The sequence below is a fragment of the Perca fluviatilis genome, chromosome 5, assembly GCF_010015445.1.
Source record: "Perca fluviatilis chromosome 5, GENO_Pfluv_1.0, whole genome shotgun sequence".
NCBI lineage: Eukaryota > Metazoa > Chordata > Actinopteri > Perciformes > Percidae > Perca > Perca fluviatilis.
This window is the reverse complement of record NC_053116.1, coordinates 26,031,686-26,050,495: the sequence shown is the minus strand read 5'-3', so window position 1 is coordinate 26,050,495 and position 18,810 is coordinate 26,031,686. Positions and strand designations below refer to the sequence as shown.

Sequence of the window (18,810 nt, the reverse complement as noted above, 5' to 3'; positions counted from 1 at the left end):
CTCTGAACATTGTTTGGTGATTAAAGATTTATTGTCTTCATTTTCAACAGTCTGAATAATTACACATGAGTTAGCCAACATTCTATTCAAGCAAGGCTGAGACATGTAATGTAATGCAATATGGAAACAATGAAATGACAAAAATCAGAGGGTCACTATATACAGAGCTTAAATATATATCGAAAATCAAATGGCAATGACGTTTACATCATTTTCAATTTCAACATCATATGGCATCTGATGAAAGTTAATTAGAATATTTCCAAATGATTCCCCAACCAGGACCATGTCTTTCATGACGACATGCTGTGTACGCTTGATACCCTACATCTGCAAAAATGTACATCCAACATAAATGTAGTAAACATAGAGAATATTTTCCATCACGTGGGAATACTTGTGTGCCACGCTCAGGTAGAGACATCCTGCATAATTGTGAGGTTCAGTTGCTCTAAAATGTCACAGATTCGTGCTCTGCTAAAATTTCAAATGTGTCTCCTCAGTTCTGCCAAACACATTCAACACAGCTTTCCCACATTTCCATATTTAGCCCCAAATTGATGAACCCATTACCCAACACATTTGTGAATCCTAGTAATGCTTGAAAATCTGGAACTTGAATAAAATCAGCTGTATGATTATCAACCTGGCATTTGTGTCAGTTCTGTTGTGTATGCATCTGCCTGAATGAGAATTATATAGTCCATTGTATAAGTCTTGTTCATCTTATTTATTTCTTTGGCCCAAAGAAGTATTGAATATTGAAAACTGGACTCTTCACACCAGCGGCTGCAGATTATGCTGACATTATCTAAGGAACAGTACATTTTTGATGTCATGCCTGTTTCTGGCAGACAGAGAGCACTCTGTATTCTGTAAGCAGATCTGCTCATCAAAGATTTATCCTCCAGGTTAGTGGGACGAAGGCCGGAACAGAACACAGGACAAACTGATGTCTTTTCTCTACTTTTGCAATATTCAGTGTGCAGATGAGACGTCTGGTGTAAGATCCTGATCTTCACATGTGCATGTTTGTAGTTATTTAAAAAAAAAAGGGGGGCTGTTAGTCAATGTTAAAATGGAAACCTAGCAGGATTGTACTCACATGTATGTGTATTTGTTATTCTTTTGTGTTTTACTAAAAACCAAGGGTCCTGGGGTCAAATGTGCTTAATAATACATAACCTGCTCATACAGATTATGCAACACATGCACGCAACATTTCACATTCATTATCACAATAGCTTAACATTTAGGTCACATATAGAAAAATGTAATTGGAGCATTGCAGCTTTTTCTCCATTGATAATTAGTAAAATTCAATTTGCACAGCTACATAATCTTTACGTTGTTTAAAATATGATATATATCAATATTCCAAATCCACAGAGAAATGACAACATGCTTTTCTAAAGAAACACATCAGTTTGAGCAGTGTTAGGATTACAACTCTGCCAGTAAAATTAAGCCATTTAGAGTGCTTCTATGTGCTTGATACAAAACTGTCATGACTAAGTATATAACATGATAAAGATGTGGTATTGTCTACATACAGAATGCATTAGCTGCTCAAGGGTTAATTTAGCCTTTGCTGAGTATGTCCATGCCACAACTGTCAACTACTTTTCCATTCGTTACATAATGGTGAGTGTGTCTAATGAAGGGAAAATAGACATGCAATGACAGGCTTTTTCACCATGGCAAAAATGCTTTCCATCTATCACAAATCTCTTTGTTTGAGTAAATCTTAAATAGCTTTTATTGATTTGCAGGAAAGCAAGTAGATAGATTCTACAGATAATCTTAGTTTAAGTAAGGACACATGCATTTATAGCAAATGTCTTAAGCGAGGAGAATCAGTGCATGTCACAGCTATTGTTAGCACTAAAAGACCAAGAGTTTGTGTCCATGAGACTTTCAATGGGAGGTGGCCGGTCACGCTACCCAAGCTGAGCCTCAAAGCCGGTGTGGACAGCAGCAACCACAGCATGGTCCTGTTTTTGAGGTCGACAGGTGAGACAGGGTTTAGAGGAGACAGGCTCTTCCCCACTGTCCAGTGTACAGTGCTGAGTGGAGGATCGGGGATGGGGAGGTGTTCAGTGAAGGCCTTGGGGTGGGTGTGTGAGGGTGGGGAGTGCTGCAGGGCAGAGGATGTGGAGATGGCCCATTTCACTGTTTGGCTATATCCCCTTTCTTCAGAATAATCTGTCGCTGCCAGGGGGCCAGCTTGGTCTCGTCGTAGCCCAGGGTCCGTAGTCGCTCCAGCTCTGTCTTCTCCTCCATCTCCTTGGCCTGTTTGGCCTGCTGCTCCACTTTTCTAGATGCATCCATGAAGAAAGGTGGGCAAAGGGCCAGAAACAAAGGAGAAGTTAGAATTGTACAGGGAGCTTTTATAAGGTTTTCTTAAAATGGAATTTGTTAAAAGACCTTCTAATAAAACTATCTCATATTAAATGGTTTATATAAAACAACATAATATACACAAACACAGAAGGTTAGTTACAATATAGATACTGTTAGTACTGCAGTTTGATTCTCTAATGTGTCTCTTTTTAGTCATTAGTCTTTTCCTTTATTTTTACACTACATGGCCAAAAGTGTGTCGACATCAACATCTCATCCAAAACTTTGGCCATGCCTGCAGGGATTTGCTCCCCTATAGCCACAAGAGCATTAGATGTACCGTGGTAAAGTTGTTTTTATATTGGACATTGGATATTCAACACCTTCGAAAAATCTATTATGCAGCTTGCCCTTTTGACCTATTCATGTCAAACCACTTTTGGTGAACTCAGCTAACTCCCCTTCACATTTCTTTTCTCAAAAAGCACACCCTTTGATTTTATAAATATTTGTTTATGTAAAAAAATGATATAAATCAATTATGCAGCTTGCCCTTTTGACCTATTCATGTCAAACCATAAATATTTATTGGACAAGGGTAAAAAAAATTTTTTTAAATGAAAGGGTGTGTTTTTTTTTGCAAAAAGAAGCTTTGTGCAATGTGTAGGGGAGTTAGCTGAGTTCACCAAAAGTGGTTTGACATGAATAGGTCAAAAGGGCAAGCTGCATAATAGATTTTTTGTACTTCTGGTGTGGTGGACCAGGTTGTGCACATACTTTTGGCTGTGTATCCCTGTATTTATCTTAGACCTGTTTCATGGCAGACATTTCAATGAAAGCAACTAACAAATAGAAAAAATAGAATAGAATACTAGAAAAGACACAATAAAACAATAGACTATATTAGTAAGTTCCAGAGAAATTTAACGGTGACACCATTAAACAGTATAACAGTGAATGAGTTTCAGATCAATCAATTTTCCTGCTTAGATATAGACATAAGGCTACCAAAACGAACTGAGGTCAGCAGGGTGAAGAAAAAACAATCAAGCAAAAAAATGCGTGGCACCTACGTCACTTTGTTGATATCATTGGATTGGCTGCTCAGTCTACGTGGGAATAATTAAGAAACTAAACACCTGTTTTTTCAAACTGCAGCGGCTATTGAACCCGGTGGCCACACAACGCTGAACCTTGTGAAGTAACGTTAGCTAAGAAGTTTTGTAAAATATTGCTTTGGCTGGCTAACTGTCCTAATGTAGCTACTAAAAACACGGCAATGTTAGCTAAGCATTCGGTTTGTATCAGTAGCTTTTTTTTAATATAGGCATATTTTAATATTTTTAATATTGCCATTTCTTAGGCTACTTACAATGCGACCTGTTCCAGCCCGCTGAGGAGTGTTTTAGGGCTCAAATTGACAGGTGAGTGTGGGTGGTCTTGCACCCCCATAGGACATAATGTGGTCTTGATCTTTAAATTCATGTCTTGTCTAATGAAATGAAATTTTGCCTTTGGTGTGGGAGATCCGGGTTCAATTCCCACTGCAATACATCAACCAATGTGTCCCTGAGCAAGACACTTAACCCTGTAGTAATGTAGTATGTAGTAATTGTTAGTTGCTTTGGATAAAAGCGTCCGCTAAATGACATGTAATGTACTATGTGGAACAAGTAATGTTTTCTTACCTCTTTTGTTCCCTGTCACATCAGGAGGACATAAGCACAAGAAAAAAGGTGTAAATATCTCAACAACAACAGTTCTTCAATAAGTTAAAGCAAGTAGGATGTTATTAAAAGACTTGCCTATGACAAAATAAAAAAGCGATTATTACGTAAATAATGTTAAGTGGAGATGACTCTGGTTAGTCGATTATATAGTTATACAAACCGATCAACAAAGGTTTAATACAACATTGTAAAGACAGATAAAGGCTGAAGCACAGAAATGTATATAAGGTTGTAAGAACAAATTTGTCATCTTTTCTTCCAGACAGATACATATTAAAAACGAGATAAAAACAAGAAGGCTTATCGAACATTCTGTCCTCATAATTCAACCATCTTGAGGCCATCCAATATTGTAGACCACACCTACATGCGGCAGTTAAAGCAACAGTTTTGATTAGATCTAACACTTAACCCCTAGTGCAAGTACCCTAGATTTCAAAATAGACAGACACTGGCCACTTTAGGAAAATGTTCTGTGTACAAACTATCTGTGCCTCAGTAAACTGTTCAAACCACAGCTTCAGTAACTGCTTGAGTTGCATTACATTCCAATGGGTAAGAGGCATTAAACTGTATGTCTTTGAACATACTGTACAGCCAAAACTGGTGCCAGATATGTTTGATCTAGCATCAGTAATAAGACTTTGAGCCCTGCATCGAATTAGCAAAACAGGATTTGTTAGAGGGAATATAATCACTGATAAGAGATGTCAGAAAAATTGCATCAACAGTTGAAACAACAGACAAGGCATACAAATCCTACTACTAGAATAGATCAGTACAACAGTGTTAAGTAGAAGGGCCTCTCTTAGTGCAAAATCATAGAATCAAAACAGATCAAAATCAAAAGCATGCCATTCAAAACTGAATGCTCGTAGAGTTGAAAAACACTTTCTGTTGTGTCCATGGGTCCATTCTATCTGAAAAAATGGGACATTATGGTGATGTAATGGTGTTTTCTTGGAACTTAGTATTTGAAAGTCACAGCTTCCCAAACAATGGCCACAAAGAGGTGCATTTGTTAATCAAAACAGTGCGTAAAACGCATACTTCCATCATGATACTGTGCCATCTTACATCATATGCATCTCAAGATTGTCTCAGGCATGTTAGGTTTACTTCAGCATAGTCTCGCTTTGCCAAACCATCCTCCACACGCTGCTGAGCTAGCTGTCTCAATTTACCATGAAGAGATCTGAGGAGCAGTTAACCATAGTCCTCATAAATCCACTGGAGTTTAAAATTCCAACACAAAGAAAGTGGAAGGAAACGGACATCGGCGAAAAGAAATGCATCTGGCGGAATTTCCTGCTGCACCAGAGCAATCCCGGGAAGTGGAACGTTGAGGATATAGACTAACTTCAGCATAATGTACACTTTCCAGATCTCAATCTTAGGATGACGCAGCATTAATAAAACTCAGCAGGAACTGTGTGATGCTATTACATTAGCGCAGACTAAAATCATGTCCAGCCTGTAATTTCCTTGAAAGATTCAGGCTCAACTGCAGGCAAGAGAGAATCCTCACTGGTACGGTACCTCGGCTTAGTCTACCCGTAACGTGGCCCCAGAGTACATGTTTGAAAATTGGAAAGGATTACAAAGTATGGTCAATTTTGGCAAGAACTTCCTGTCCCTATTTCCAAGGTTATATTGGTGAAGAGACACCTAAACACAAACATAATATCATGTGTGAACACAATGAGCACACTCTCCCCATACTGGCCCAGGATGTGATAAATATGGTACAAGAAAAGATGAAAAGCAGATGTGCAGAGCAACACAGCTTTGTTACCAACCTCTCATCATCCATTTTCTTCTTCATCATGTCTCTCCTCCAGGCCGGCATCGATGCCAGTCGTGCAGCTTCCTCCTCAACCTGTGGAGGGACAGAGATAGGGGCCAATAACAGTCAGTAGGGATTTTAATATAACAACAGCCTTCTATCCTGCTTAGAATGACCTCATCCTCTGGTGAAAAAAATATTATTTAAGGATCTAACTATGCTAAATACTTGACCAGCATCAGCTTCACATACATTGTCTCAGCAACTCTTCTCTACTTTACCACAGTTGCACCACACCATCATGAGCATGTGGCTAAAGATTGAATCAGTGTTCTGTACTTTCACAGGGTCAGTCATCTTCAGTCCTATCAATCTATGGGGACACATTCAAGCCCTTCAAGAGTCAAGATCCTTTATTAATCCCACAACAAGGGAATTCACATTAATCACATTCACCTAACTTTATGCTGCCAGTTAGGTCCCACAGTTGTGTATTGCATCAAACAATTCATGTGTGAAACAAAGTCTTTAAACACATTTTAGTTTTGAAATACTTACTTCAATTTGTGTTGCAGTTTTTTGGCATTTCCAGGGTCTTACTCAGCAAATTAAGTTTTGTGTTTCATGCCTGCAGTGTCACATAGGCTAAAGCCTCAAAATGCTGGAGAGGGCACGAAAACACTTCACAAATAAAAACTAATGAAATATTAGTTCAACCTATTAGTCCAATATACACATTCTCATATGTAAAATTTTTGACAAATGGCCTTAATGGAAGAGTGTATAGAGCATATAGTGTACTGTGTAAACTGATGTATATACTTACAACATAAAATAACACACACACACACACTAGCTACACTTCTCTTGTTTTTTTAGAATACAATGAAGCCTTTTAAATTGACAGGACATTGTTTTACAGGACGTTCTCAGTGACAGCACACAAATGGTAACTGGATCCTTTTCTCTCTTTCAGGCTGTAATTGGAGGTGAAGAGAAACAGGGCAGCCATCTTGGATTTCTCATCTTTGCCTGACAAGATCCTCTGACTAAAGCATTTCACTTGCCCTGGAAAACATTCCAGGTAAGATTATCTACACAGTAAATGTTTAATGATTCCCCTGGGAATAACCGAGCAAGAAAAAAAAAAGAAAAAACAATAGCTGCTGGATATGCAAAGAAGTGCTGATTAACAGTGCTGATTTGCACTGGTCATTTACATGGTCAAATGTTGGTTGTGTTGCTACTGGAATAAGAATACTGCTTGCTGCTCATCCACAAGTCACAGATGTACTTGAGTTTGGTACTTTAAAACCACTCATAAAAGCTGGCTAAAAGTTTGTGATTTTCACCATATTTGTGTTATGTTTTGGTAAAAGGGTTCATTTAGCCCTGTCATATCCCCTGGATACAGCTTGTTAGTCTTACATTATATAGCCACAGTCTACATGTAACTTGCTAACAGTACCATTGCTAATGATTGGTAACTGGCAACAATGATTGTTTCAGGTGACTGAAGTAGAAATTTCTCCCTGACATTGTAAACAAAGTATTTTGAAAGTAACTGGATTACAACTGTAACAACTTGTAAACGCGTATGAGTTGTACCTGGTTTTACACTGTGTTGCGTATTTTAGGATTTGGAGCATTCAATCAGCTGATTACACCATTCAATACCAGCTATGTTATAAGAACACTAGGTAAGGAACTTGTAGTGTTGAGTGAGTGCATCCATACAAACCAACTTATAGTTTATCAGTGACTTCTTGAACCTCTTAGCTCAACAATGTTACATTTATGCACTGCCCATTTAACTCACATTAAATCACTCACATTAACATTAATAACATCAATAATCATATCATCTGTCCACACAACTGTCTTTGAGAGTTAACTAAAGCACTGAATGGAGCTCAGATGAACATGGAGAGTCTGTATGCAGACTTCACACAGGAATCCAACCGCTCCTGTTAGAAATAAAGTTCTGCTACCCAGCCTATATCCAAGGGAACTCAGAAAGGTATTTGTTTTTGGGACAGGTTCATGTGAGCCAGAGAGTGTAGCCAATAAATTGCATTAGCCTGGCAAGCACCCATTACAATCAATAATGGATGCAATATAAATTGTCAACAGGCAAGTTTCTAAAAATGTCTAATGTTTCAGGTAAAACTTGTATGACTTGTGATTGTGCCTGTACACCGTTCTGGATTATTCTGAATTGTTGTGTTCCTCTGAGTGGGAAATTCTGAATTCACATTTATAAGCCACATTAATATGGTTAATAGTAAAAGACAAGTTGACTATGATATCTACTTAAAGGTAAGGCAAATGCTTTATTATTTTAATATTAGAGAAATCATGAGCTGGGTGGTGGCAATTTCTGTAGGGTTATTGCTGCTAAAGATGGTAAAGAAATAGCTTATAGAATACCTGTATTTTGTGCTAGTAGGTCACAGTGGGTCATGAATTTGGCAGTGCGAGTCAGATTGAGTCTTGATGCGGATAAAGGCTAGAATGGGGTGTCTATTTTTTGCCTGACCTGACCTCTACCTGAATCAACTATGAAAAGTTACACAACCTGTTAGTTTTGTACTACATAGTTTTTCTGATGTAATACATAAACATCTGTATAGTTTGGATACATTCTGTGGAAGTGGGCCTTACATTAAAACAAACCTATATTAGGGCTGTCACAATTAATAACGAGAGGTAGCAGACATGGGTGTGGTGTACGCTCTGAAGAGGAAGGGATGCACCCTGCATAGCACAAATAATCACATATAAGAGGCTCTTTTAAGAGCCACACACTTAATCTAAAGAGATACTTTAAATTCTGAGTAACATGCTTTATTACTTACAGTTTTAACTAAATCAATGATCATTAAAAAGCAGCTCAAGACCCCCCAAAAAGAAACAAACAAACCTCCTTGAGCAGAAATGGGATAAATGCTTTTAAATGGCAAATTCAGTTTAAAAGCCCTTTCAGGTGGTTCTCTCGACAATACTTGTATGTACTGTTGATGTGAATTGAGTTACCACAGGAGTATATCAAGTGTCAAATACCACTTAAAAGTGGTATTTGGATAAATTAAAAGATATCCCTTTTGAAGTACATATAGAACAGTTAGAAAATGTGTGATTCATTTGCGATTATTCGTGAGTTAACAGTGAACAATCATGCAATTAATCCTCACACACACACACACACACACACACACACACACACACACACACACACACACACACACACACACACACACACACACACACACAGTATATATGTGTATATGTATGTATATATGTTTTTAAGTTTACCAGCTGACTGCCTTCCCTTTTGTGCTGTGAGTTGATCAAGATTCACAGTAACCTCCTTATGGTTCCTATAAGCCATGGATAGCATGACAGCGGGTGGTGCTGCTAAGAGGGTTATTTGAAGGTAATCTTGATGCTGCAGAAGGGACTCTATGAGAATAGTGTGGTTCTTTGCTGCTACATGCGTCGCAGCGGAGGATTACACATTCGAGAGTTTGGTGTTAGAAAAAGACAGTGGTTCTTTCATCGGTACGTTTATCAGTGTGATTATTTAAAATGTATTAATTTGGCCTGATTTCTATTCAAATATTTGAAATGTTCTGTTGGCCATGTGTATCAGTTGAGTAATCCCAACAGTTAAAGTAGAATGTTTTAAAAAAGAACTACTGAAATCATGTAATCACAAAAATGTCAAACTTTATTTCTAACAGCAATGTAGAAACCATATAATAAAGGAACATGCATTTAATTTATAGAAAGTTTGAAAAATATTTCAGATGCACTCAAATTATAAATAGAGTAACAAAAAGATGGAACTGACTTCATGGAACTTCAATTCCTCAATTTTATGTTTCATTTACATGATAAGAGCTTTGTCATTTGAATACTTCCATTTGCTGATAGAAATTTGCAATTTTTGAGTTCTGAATTACTAATGAAAAATCTCTAATCTGTTTTTCCAGGCCTTGCATTTACCATACCTGTTAATCTATGTAATCTACTGTATACTGAAAGGCACACATTTTATGAACAAAAGCATGAGGTCACAGACTTAAAGAAAGGCCATTTGTGAACCACCAAGCAAGCTTAAACTCTTGCAAACCCACTGGAGCCCTTGTTTGTTTGCCTTTTGATTTCAAATAACAAAAACCCCTAAAAATGATTTTAATTTAAGTTTTCTTTTTTTTCCTCACTGAGTCAAGAATGAATGGATAGGATTTATTAAACTGTCAGTATTATATTGTTAGTGGCCTTAATCACTGAGTATTCAATATAAACAAAGTGTGCAGAGTTTTACCAGTTATGTCCATTACAAAGATGACCTGAACACACTGCATGACTTTTATGGCAAATCTTTTCCCCTTAAAAACTTTCCTAGTAGTGTGCCATGACAATCAATCATACTAGATTCAAAAAGCTCTTTGTTCAACACAATTAAAAATTAAATGGTTTTAGCAAATTTGTGTGTCTGACATCACAGGCTTTATTTTCATCCACTTCAGCATATGCAAATGGTAAAGTCAGTACAGCTAAGTGGATGCTCTTTGCTGCAGTTAAGTCCCTTATGTGACATGGCCTAAAAGCTATCACACCAGATTAGTTTCTTTTCTCAGCTTTACTCCACTTTGCAGGCTAGTTTCCCTGATCCTGCTCTTTATGCATTTCCTCGCTGGTTGTACAGGTAAACTGGACTTTTAGTGGACCCTTAGTCCACATAGTTGTTAGATATCAAAAAGCTCAGCTTCCTTTTCCTTCCAAAAAGCAAAGCTTCGGTCAATGTATCTGATGATCTCCTCATTGCTAAACTCTTTTAGCTCATAGATAACTTTAATTGAGTCGTCATTATGTTCATCTCTGGCTGAAGGTTTATCAACATGAGGTTCCTCTATGATTTTAACAGAAACAGGTGGGACATCTTTTACTAGATCTGGTCCTGAGCTTTCTGTTGTGTCCTGCAGAGTCTCAGCTTTTGCTTCAGTGTGTTGTACAGTTTCTGTTGTCAAGCTCTGCATATGGTCCTGCTCTGAACCTATCCCATTAGAAACAACTGACTCATTTGATGACGTCTGCTCACTAGTTTTTACGTCCCCTTGATTATTTTCCTCCAATACGTTCTTCAGGGTTCCCTGCTCCACGCACTGGCAATTGTCAGAAATGGCATCCTGGCATGCAGCAGGTGATGATGATGGAGAAACATTTGGTTGTGAGGCTGGTGTAGAAGGTTTTGGTGATGGTGCAGGTGGAGCAGACTGCACATTTGGAGGTGGCGGTGCAGGATGGGTAGGTGGTGGAGGAGGTGGAGGATGCGGAGGTGGGGGCGGGAGTGACTCCTGCATTATGGACATGTCAGGAGACATGCAATGTAAAGAAGCTGTCATCACACCTCCCCCATCATTTGAATCTCCAAAATATTTGAGTTTTATGTCTTCAAAACCATCCACCCAGTCTCGCTTCCCTCTCTCAATTTCCTCCATCACCTCCTTGTGAAACTGCCTTATGATCTCCCATTCATGGCTGCCAAGACGGTCAAACATCTCGTAGCACAAGAGGTGGCGGAATTTGCGCTCACTGCGAGACATGTTCATTTCTAGCAACTGGAAGTATCCAAGCATGAAGAGGTCAAGGGTTAGGCTTTCGTAGCTCACAGGAGACCCGTTGATGTGTGGCAAGAAGTGCTCTGGCCAGTAGATCATCTGGGCACGACTCAGCCTGCGGATTTGGCGTGTGGGCACTTGACTCATGATTGTCCTCCAGTGGCCAATCAGATTCCCTACTACATGCTTTGACTTCATGAAAAGGAAGAGTTTGTAGTCTTCACTCTGCATCTCCCCACCAATCTGTGCACTAAATTGGTTGTAGTCCTCCCAGCCCACGTCTAAATGATCTTCTCTCCTGCCAGTATGTTTAATCCGATAAGATTCAGAGATGGTGTACTTTCGCCAGTGTTCAAGGAACAGGAAGACAATTCTTTCTTTCCTCATTTCAATGCATTCCTGGACGTAGCTGATATCTGTCTGCACCTCCAAGCTTCTTGTTAGTTGATCATTATTTAAAATGGGTTCTACAGAAAGAACCTGATTGAACTGTTCAATGTTAGTTGGAACCATCACCTCAGAGGGTGCATACGTGTGAGGAGCATGAGATGCGATTATAATTGGCTCTTCAACAAGTGGTAAGGCTGATTTCTCCACTGAAGGTAAATCTCCATTGGTATTGGACTGAAGGACCTCAGCTGAGGAACAAGGGACATCATCCTCACTGATTGTCTCTGGACAATAACTAGACTCACTTACCACAGGGAGTGACCTCTTGCGTTTGTACACCCTATTTGCATTGTTATCTGCAGACTGCTGATTTTGAATTTCATAATTGGCCTTGAGGTTCTTTACTGAAACTCCACACTGCTTTATCTCTTTCTCCACATCTTCTCTTGTTGAGAAGGACTGAGATCGTCCAATAAAGCCAGTGCCAACGGATTCTGCTGGTTCAGACTGACCTGTGCTTACATTCCTTGCCTCTAGTTGAGAATATCCAGGGCATATTAGATCCAAGATGTCAATCTCTTTTCCCCCCAGGGTGGCAAGAAGAATGGCCATACTCTTGAGCAGGGTAGAAATTTTGCTGCACCAGGCTGGAAGATCTTCAGCTTGGCCATGTACCTGCTTTGGATTGACTGAGAAGTGCCCTTGATTGAGGGCAGCAGAAACTGGTAGGAGTTGGTGAAGCTCCTGCTCTAGTTTTTCCAGCTCCTTCTCGACTTCTGATACCTTGTGCATGACCTGCAGGTTCTCAATTTGCTTCTCAATACGGTTTAGGTCATCCTCTGTCATCAGTTCCCCAAATGGGCCCAAAATGGCATTATGGATGTGAGAGTAGTGCCATTCCTGAGGCTGGTAGTGTCCGCTTGCAGCAAACTAAATCAGAGGTCAAAGGAGACCAAAAGACAAGAAAAAAAGGAAAAGGGGGTTGTTCCTTCAGCTCGATGTTCCTGGTGTGAACACACACTTCAGTGCAAATCCATCTTGACACACAGGATTTACATGGATTTAGTGGTGCAATGGCACTGCCTCATTACAAGCACATGGCTTTCTACTTTTGAGTAAAAGAGAACAGAGACAGATTTGTCCTTTTTGAACTATATATATATATATATATATATATATATATATATATTTTATATATATATTTCTTTTTTTGTAAGTCTTAGAGGTTTACACCATTTCTACATTTGTACTTTTTAGGCACTTGACTGCATATCTTTTACATCTATCAATCCCTCTTTCTCTCACCCATTTTTATGAGTCAGGTGTTTTATGTTCTTGTAAAGTTTAAAAGTAACTACACAACTGCTGAATATTCTGCTTTTAATGCCATCCAGAGTTTTTTATCTGTCTGCAACCAAAATATGATGTAATACTGAACTATAGTTCAATGTTACATCACTGTTGGGTTCTGGCACCAGTGCAACAGTCCACACCCAACAGTGATAGGAAACCACACTGGATGTGGTTCAAGGTGCAGCAGAGTTGAAACTGTCAACCCAAAGAGGTCAGTGCAACAAAGATTTTTCTGATTAAGAGACTTGGTATAGAGTTACTCTTTAACGTATCATGATCTTCCTCCAAAAACAAAACAAAGAAAAAAAACACAGTATTTTGTATTTTTGTTATTATTACTGGTTGACCTGTAGTGTGAATAGGCTTGGCATCACACCACTGAATCAGCATGTAACAACTTGAAGCCACAAAACTCCATCACCAAACACCAGCCCACACTGAGAATCCATTAGTCAAGTGTGTTAATGTTGTGATGGGCATTGTAGCCAAGTATTCAAGTCACGGCACCCCAAAGAGTATCATTCTATTAATAAAGACTGTAAATGAAAAAAGAAACATGCATAGAGATGAATAAAAAAAAAGCTATTATTATTATAACTATTATTTAAAAGTTAAATTAGTGAGCACATGGTTGTCTACATTTAAAACTAGTTAGGTCCAATGCTGTTTTATGCAATTACTAATAAGTTATCTTATTATTATTATTATCTATATATTATTGTTATGTGTTATTTACAGGGAAAAACGTATCACTAAAATACTTTATGTTCAGCTTAGTTTACTACTTTTAGGCCCAACAGCCAGTTAGACATTCTAGTCATGCCCCTGCATCTCAACAAATAAACAAAATACTACATTTCACCATCACTAAAGGACATTAGAGACTATCTGCTGGATCATTTAAGTGTATAAGATTGCAATCCTTGATTAAAATATATTATTAACCAGTCAAATTTAATCAATCAATCAATCACATATTGCAGAGAGTCCTAACAAGTGTTCAAATTGCTACAGTATGAATTACTAATTAATACCTTGACTAAATACACATCTTAACACACTGCAGTGAGATACTAGATGTAATTTGATTCTAAAGCCAAATAATCAAATATTTGTGAAACAAGTTCGGTTCACCCATGTGAATCACTTTGGCCATATTGTGTGGTCTGAAGTGTAAGTGAATTATGAAGTATAAGGCAGGTGACAGCAATTAAACTGCAAAAGGCTCAAAGTGATCAAGTCCCTTACTGCAGCTCATTTAACAATACATGAACGCTCTCCTTCAGCTATCAAGAAGGTATAGATGCTAAATAAACTTGTAGTCTTGATTCCCATTGGATGTTTTACCCTCACTAACTGTTTGAAAGGTCAAAAATACAGCAAACTTATGTCATGCACGAATACTAAAATCACATTCATACAACCTTATCGTTGAAAAACACAAAAATCACTCAAACACTCAAATCCAAGCACCAGCTATCCCCTTTGTGTTAATTATTTCAAACTGAAGCCATATGTAATCAAGGTTACAGAGCAATTTAAATTTACTGGACCACAAATGGGATAGCTAAGACACGATAACCCTTCTAGATCTTTCTAAAGCTTTGCAACATTAGCCTACCTTGCGCTTGTGCTCCTCCTCCTCTTGCATCTTGACCTGAAGCTTTCGCACCATCACCTGCCTCTTCCATTCAGGGATCGCTTTTCCCTGTTCATCATGAGTGGGCACTAGCGCCTCCACATCTGCAAGGCTCATCTTCCGCCCTGACTCTGCTCCTGCCGTGCTGGCTCCGTTCCCATTGATCACAGCGTTGGAGGACAGTTTCTCGTAGCTCAAAGAGGTTGACATGGTCCTGGCAGATCCGGAGCCAGTGGGACTGGGGCTGGGACTAGGGGTAATGGGTGGAGAGGTGACAGACGTATTGGATGGTGGAGGGGATGACGGCTTGGCTGGTGGGCTAGATGTGCGGGTCTCTGGTGGAGATGCTGTGTTTTCCTGGATAAAAATAAAGACACCAATGGACAGGAGAACATGGGGTGTGAAAAACTGGTAACCATTGGATTTTTTTTTTTAAACCTGTAACTACAAAATCATAAAAAACCTACAGCTAGAAAGCCGTATTAGGTGTTTTTGTGTAAAGTTAATGTGTCACACGATGCACATCGCTTATGTTAATGGGTTTGGATAAATTTGCGGATTCATTTAAATCAGTGTGTCTTTACACTTACTGGGACTTGATTAAGAATGAAGACAGAGTGACTGCAATCACTGTGGCTGAATTTCTAAAATGACAGACTGATCTCATTAAGTGGCGTATGTATGACACGCCAATTCGTATGCCATTTTGACGCATATTCGTTTTTTAGCGTGTTTATCAATGCCGTTTGGCCTCCATTGACCTACGTTATGTGTGAATTGTCGCCGTAGCGAGTTGTATGAAAGGACGGAAGTCCGCGGATGGGTAAAACACAGGACTTTCACCCAGGAGAGCCAGGATTGTGTCCTGCGTGTGGCGTTTATCAACTGTTTTTTTTCTTTTTTTTTTAAAATAAAGCCTTCCCCAATGTTTTTTTCCTAAACTCAACCGTTTATGGTTTTCCTAAGCGTATGACGTTGGTCACCGTCGTGTTTATGTCATTTTTTTGTGTTCCTAAAGCCTTTGCCAATGTTCTTTTCCTAAACCCAACTTTATTATAATTTTTTTTAAACGTGATAGCACGGCGCGTTCTCACGATAACACGGTGTGTATGTTTACATCTGCTGTATACAGCATAGACATACACGTGGAAAGCTCAAAATGTGTACAGATAGCACGCCAAGTGGCGTGTATGTTTACGCAAAGTCATGATGCCATGTTGAAAATGACCAAAATGACCAGTTCTGCATTTGTAGTCTGTAGTGGTGGAAGGCTGTGGACCTACATTGTTGCCTGTGGGTCCGCTGCTGGAAAATACAGTGGTGTAGCCTTTACTTTGAGGTGTTGGCTTGAGGCTCTTTCCTGCTTTGATCTCTGCCAGCAGCTCCGAGTTGTCGCCAGTGGGGGACATCATGTTGAAAGATTTTGTGCCTGCAGACAAAAGGATGGATCAGAAAAGTGAAACCAGGTAGTAAAGACAGAATAGATGGAGAGAGAAACGGAGAGAGTGAGAGAGAGACACTGAAGAAGAGGGAGAGAAGGGTTGGGTGGCATTTCAGTGTTAAATATTTCATCCGATCAGGCAGGTAACAATGCTGACTTGGAGCATGTTGCACAGTGTTGGGAGGCCATTATGCTGTACTGAGCCACCGTCTCTCAAGGATAAGCTAAATAAGTTTCTTTTTTAGGTGTGTTTACTTCAATTAGCATTGCCTTTAAATCTCTTGGGGTTCAGGGTTTTCTTAAGACATGTCTTTCTGAAACACAATTTGGATTCTTGAATTTTCTTTCCAGCTACCAAACTCCAGTGAATACATTTCAAAGCCATTTCAAATTAACCAATAAAAATACAGCACATAGGCAACTGTTGCATCAATCAACAGTTGCAGTGAGCCAGGATTAGATGGGTAGGAGCAATTCAAAATTATTTCACTACAGTGAACCAAAAGAGAGGGGGCACACAATCTCTGTCACCTGACCTATACACAGCTAAGCTACTGCTGAACTTTTTAACTTTTTAGAAAGTAGGTCTATGGTGAAATGCATGCATTCAGCTTCAGTGGATCCTAATCTGCTTATATGGGGAACAATGCAACAAATTCAGACAGACTTCAAATACGACCTCTGTTGGGAATGCAATTACAAAGGAACTTTGTTTTCACTTTTTAAGGACAGACGAAATGGAAGAAAGTCCAGGCAACGTTAAAGTAGCTTACATGTGAGGCCACATTTAGTTTTTCATAACATCAATATTTCAAAGCTGTAAAATGAACACATGATCAACCAAATACAAATATATTTGAGAGGAAAAATAACATGGTAGCTATTTAATTGTATCTATGCAACAAATCTTTAAGATGTGGCTGGAAAACACTCTGATCAATTGTGATAATGGAATGTACAACTATTATAGCAGCTAACCATAATTATTTTAAAACCTTTACATTTCACATAAGTTGGCCCAAACACTCTAAGAGCCAACAGCTACCTCACCTGTTTTAGTGAATGTAAACCTCCAATAAATAGAATATCCTTAGTCCCTCATTGATCGCTCATTTTCTACTTGGAGAATGAAAAAAAAAAAGTCCTTCCGTAAAAATGTTCCCTGTTGAGGCGACCACAATGGTCTAGCTGGACACAGCCTCGCTAGCCTGACACCCTCCCCACTCTCCCTTGCTCTCCCTCTCTCTGTCTCTCTCACTTTGGGAGGAGAGAGCAGCTTTCTATTAAAGACCCATCATCACAGTTGGGGGAAATCTAAAGGAATCACCAGTAACTGGAAGTGACAGCGAGCCATTGGCAAGCCGGCCAGGAATTAACACGCGCACATGGACGCACGCACACACAGTCACCCTTCAATCCCCAGCTTGTTAGTCCACCCTACCAGACCAATCCTTACTGCAGCAAACCCGACACACAATTAAATCATACACGCATTCATGACATGCAAACGGTCTCACCTCACTCATTTACTCATTTACATTTACTAGAAAAAAGAAAAGTAAGAGACTGGTGACCGACACCCCCGACTCTTATACAATGTGCAGTTACACACTCTAACTGTGGCCTGTAAAACATTTCTGATTAAAAGGAAACTGAAACTGAACCCTGACACACTTTAACGACACAGCTCTTTTGGCTTAGTTCACTGTCGCAGATACATATACTGTTCAATAGATCGTCATTGCCAGGTGCAATGAATGCTAGCAAAATTTTCTAAAAATATTCTTATTTAAAATGTAACTATCAGTAAAAAAAAATTCTAATTTTGACAAATATGCAGCCTACCTTCATTCATTTCCCCTCACAAAATTGCAGAGCTCCAGAAACGCTTGTTTTTCCACAATCGGATGTGTAAAAGGCAAAAAATTACACAGGGCTGAAGTTGCGGTATATCTATTTGAATACATCGTGGTATTTGTGCGTCAAAGGTTGTGTGTATGTGTTAGCTAAATTCTTTTTAGGCTCAGGGGTGTGGACTTGGCAGGTCTGCCAGGGTGAATGTAAAGGAGGGTGGAGCTGTGACAGGTAGGGAACATTTGACAAATAGCCCTCACGATAGACATCACAGCACAAAGGTTTTTCTAATCTGGGTTACAAATTTAAGTCAAGCTGCTGCATCTGTTAATAGTTGTGCTGTCGCAAAGCAATTCAGGTAAAGATGGGTCCTGTAATGTAAAAAGTAAAATCCTCTCTGTCCTGTTAATCAATAGAAAACAATAAGAAACTTGTAAAGGTCTACAGCCACCTGGTTTGTTGCCGTGGTCACAATGAGCATCTGAGCTGTAAATTAATCTTGAGCTCTCAGATGTCTTGGTGGCTTTTCATTTTATGACCACCTAACTGCCTGTTTATTACCTGATTTAAGACTGTAGAACAAATCACATTACGAAGAAGCACACACTGCTCCTTAGCACTTCAGATGAAGATGTGTCCTGTACAAT

The 18,810-nt window shown here is 39.1% G+C and overlaps 1 protein-coding gene across 4 annotated transcripts in view; it reads right to left on the bottom strand.

Moving 5' to 3' along the window:
- Nucleotides 1-9: 9 nt before the first annotated feature.
- espn (espin) overlaps nt 10-18,810 on the bottom strand; it is a 49,195-nt gene continuing 30,394 nt past the window's right edge. For 3 of the 4 annotated variants that reach the window (XM_039800763.1, XM_039800767.1, XM_039800765.1), the window contains 5 exons: nt 16,152-16,297; nt 14,851-15,225; nt 5,873-5,952; nt 4,032-4,052; nt 10-2,317 (listed from right to left, as the gene is read on the bottom strand). In XM_039800763.1, the coding sequence (XP_039656697.1) occupies nt 2,170-2,317; nt 4,032-4,052; nt 5,873-5,952; nt 14,851-15,225; nt 16,152-16,297 (770 nt within the window). In that variant the 3' untranslated portion in view covers nt 10-2,169. The remainder of the gene's footprint in view (nt 2,318-4,031; nt 4,053-5,872; nt 5,953-14,850; nt 15,226-16,151; nt 16,298-18,810) is intronic. The other variant, XM_039800766.1, reaches the window with a different exon arrangement.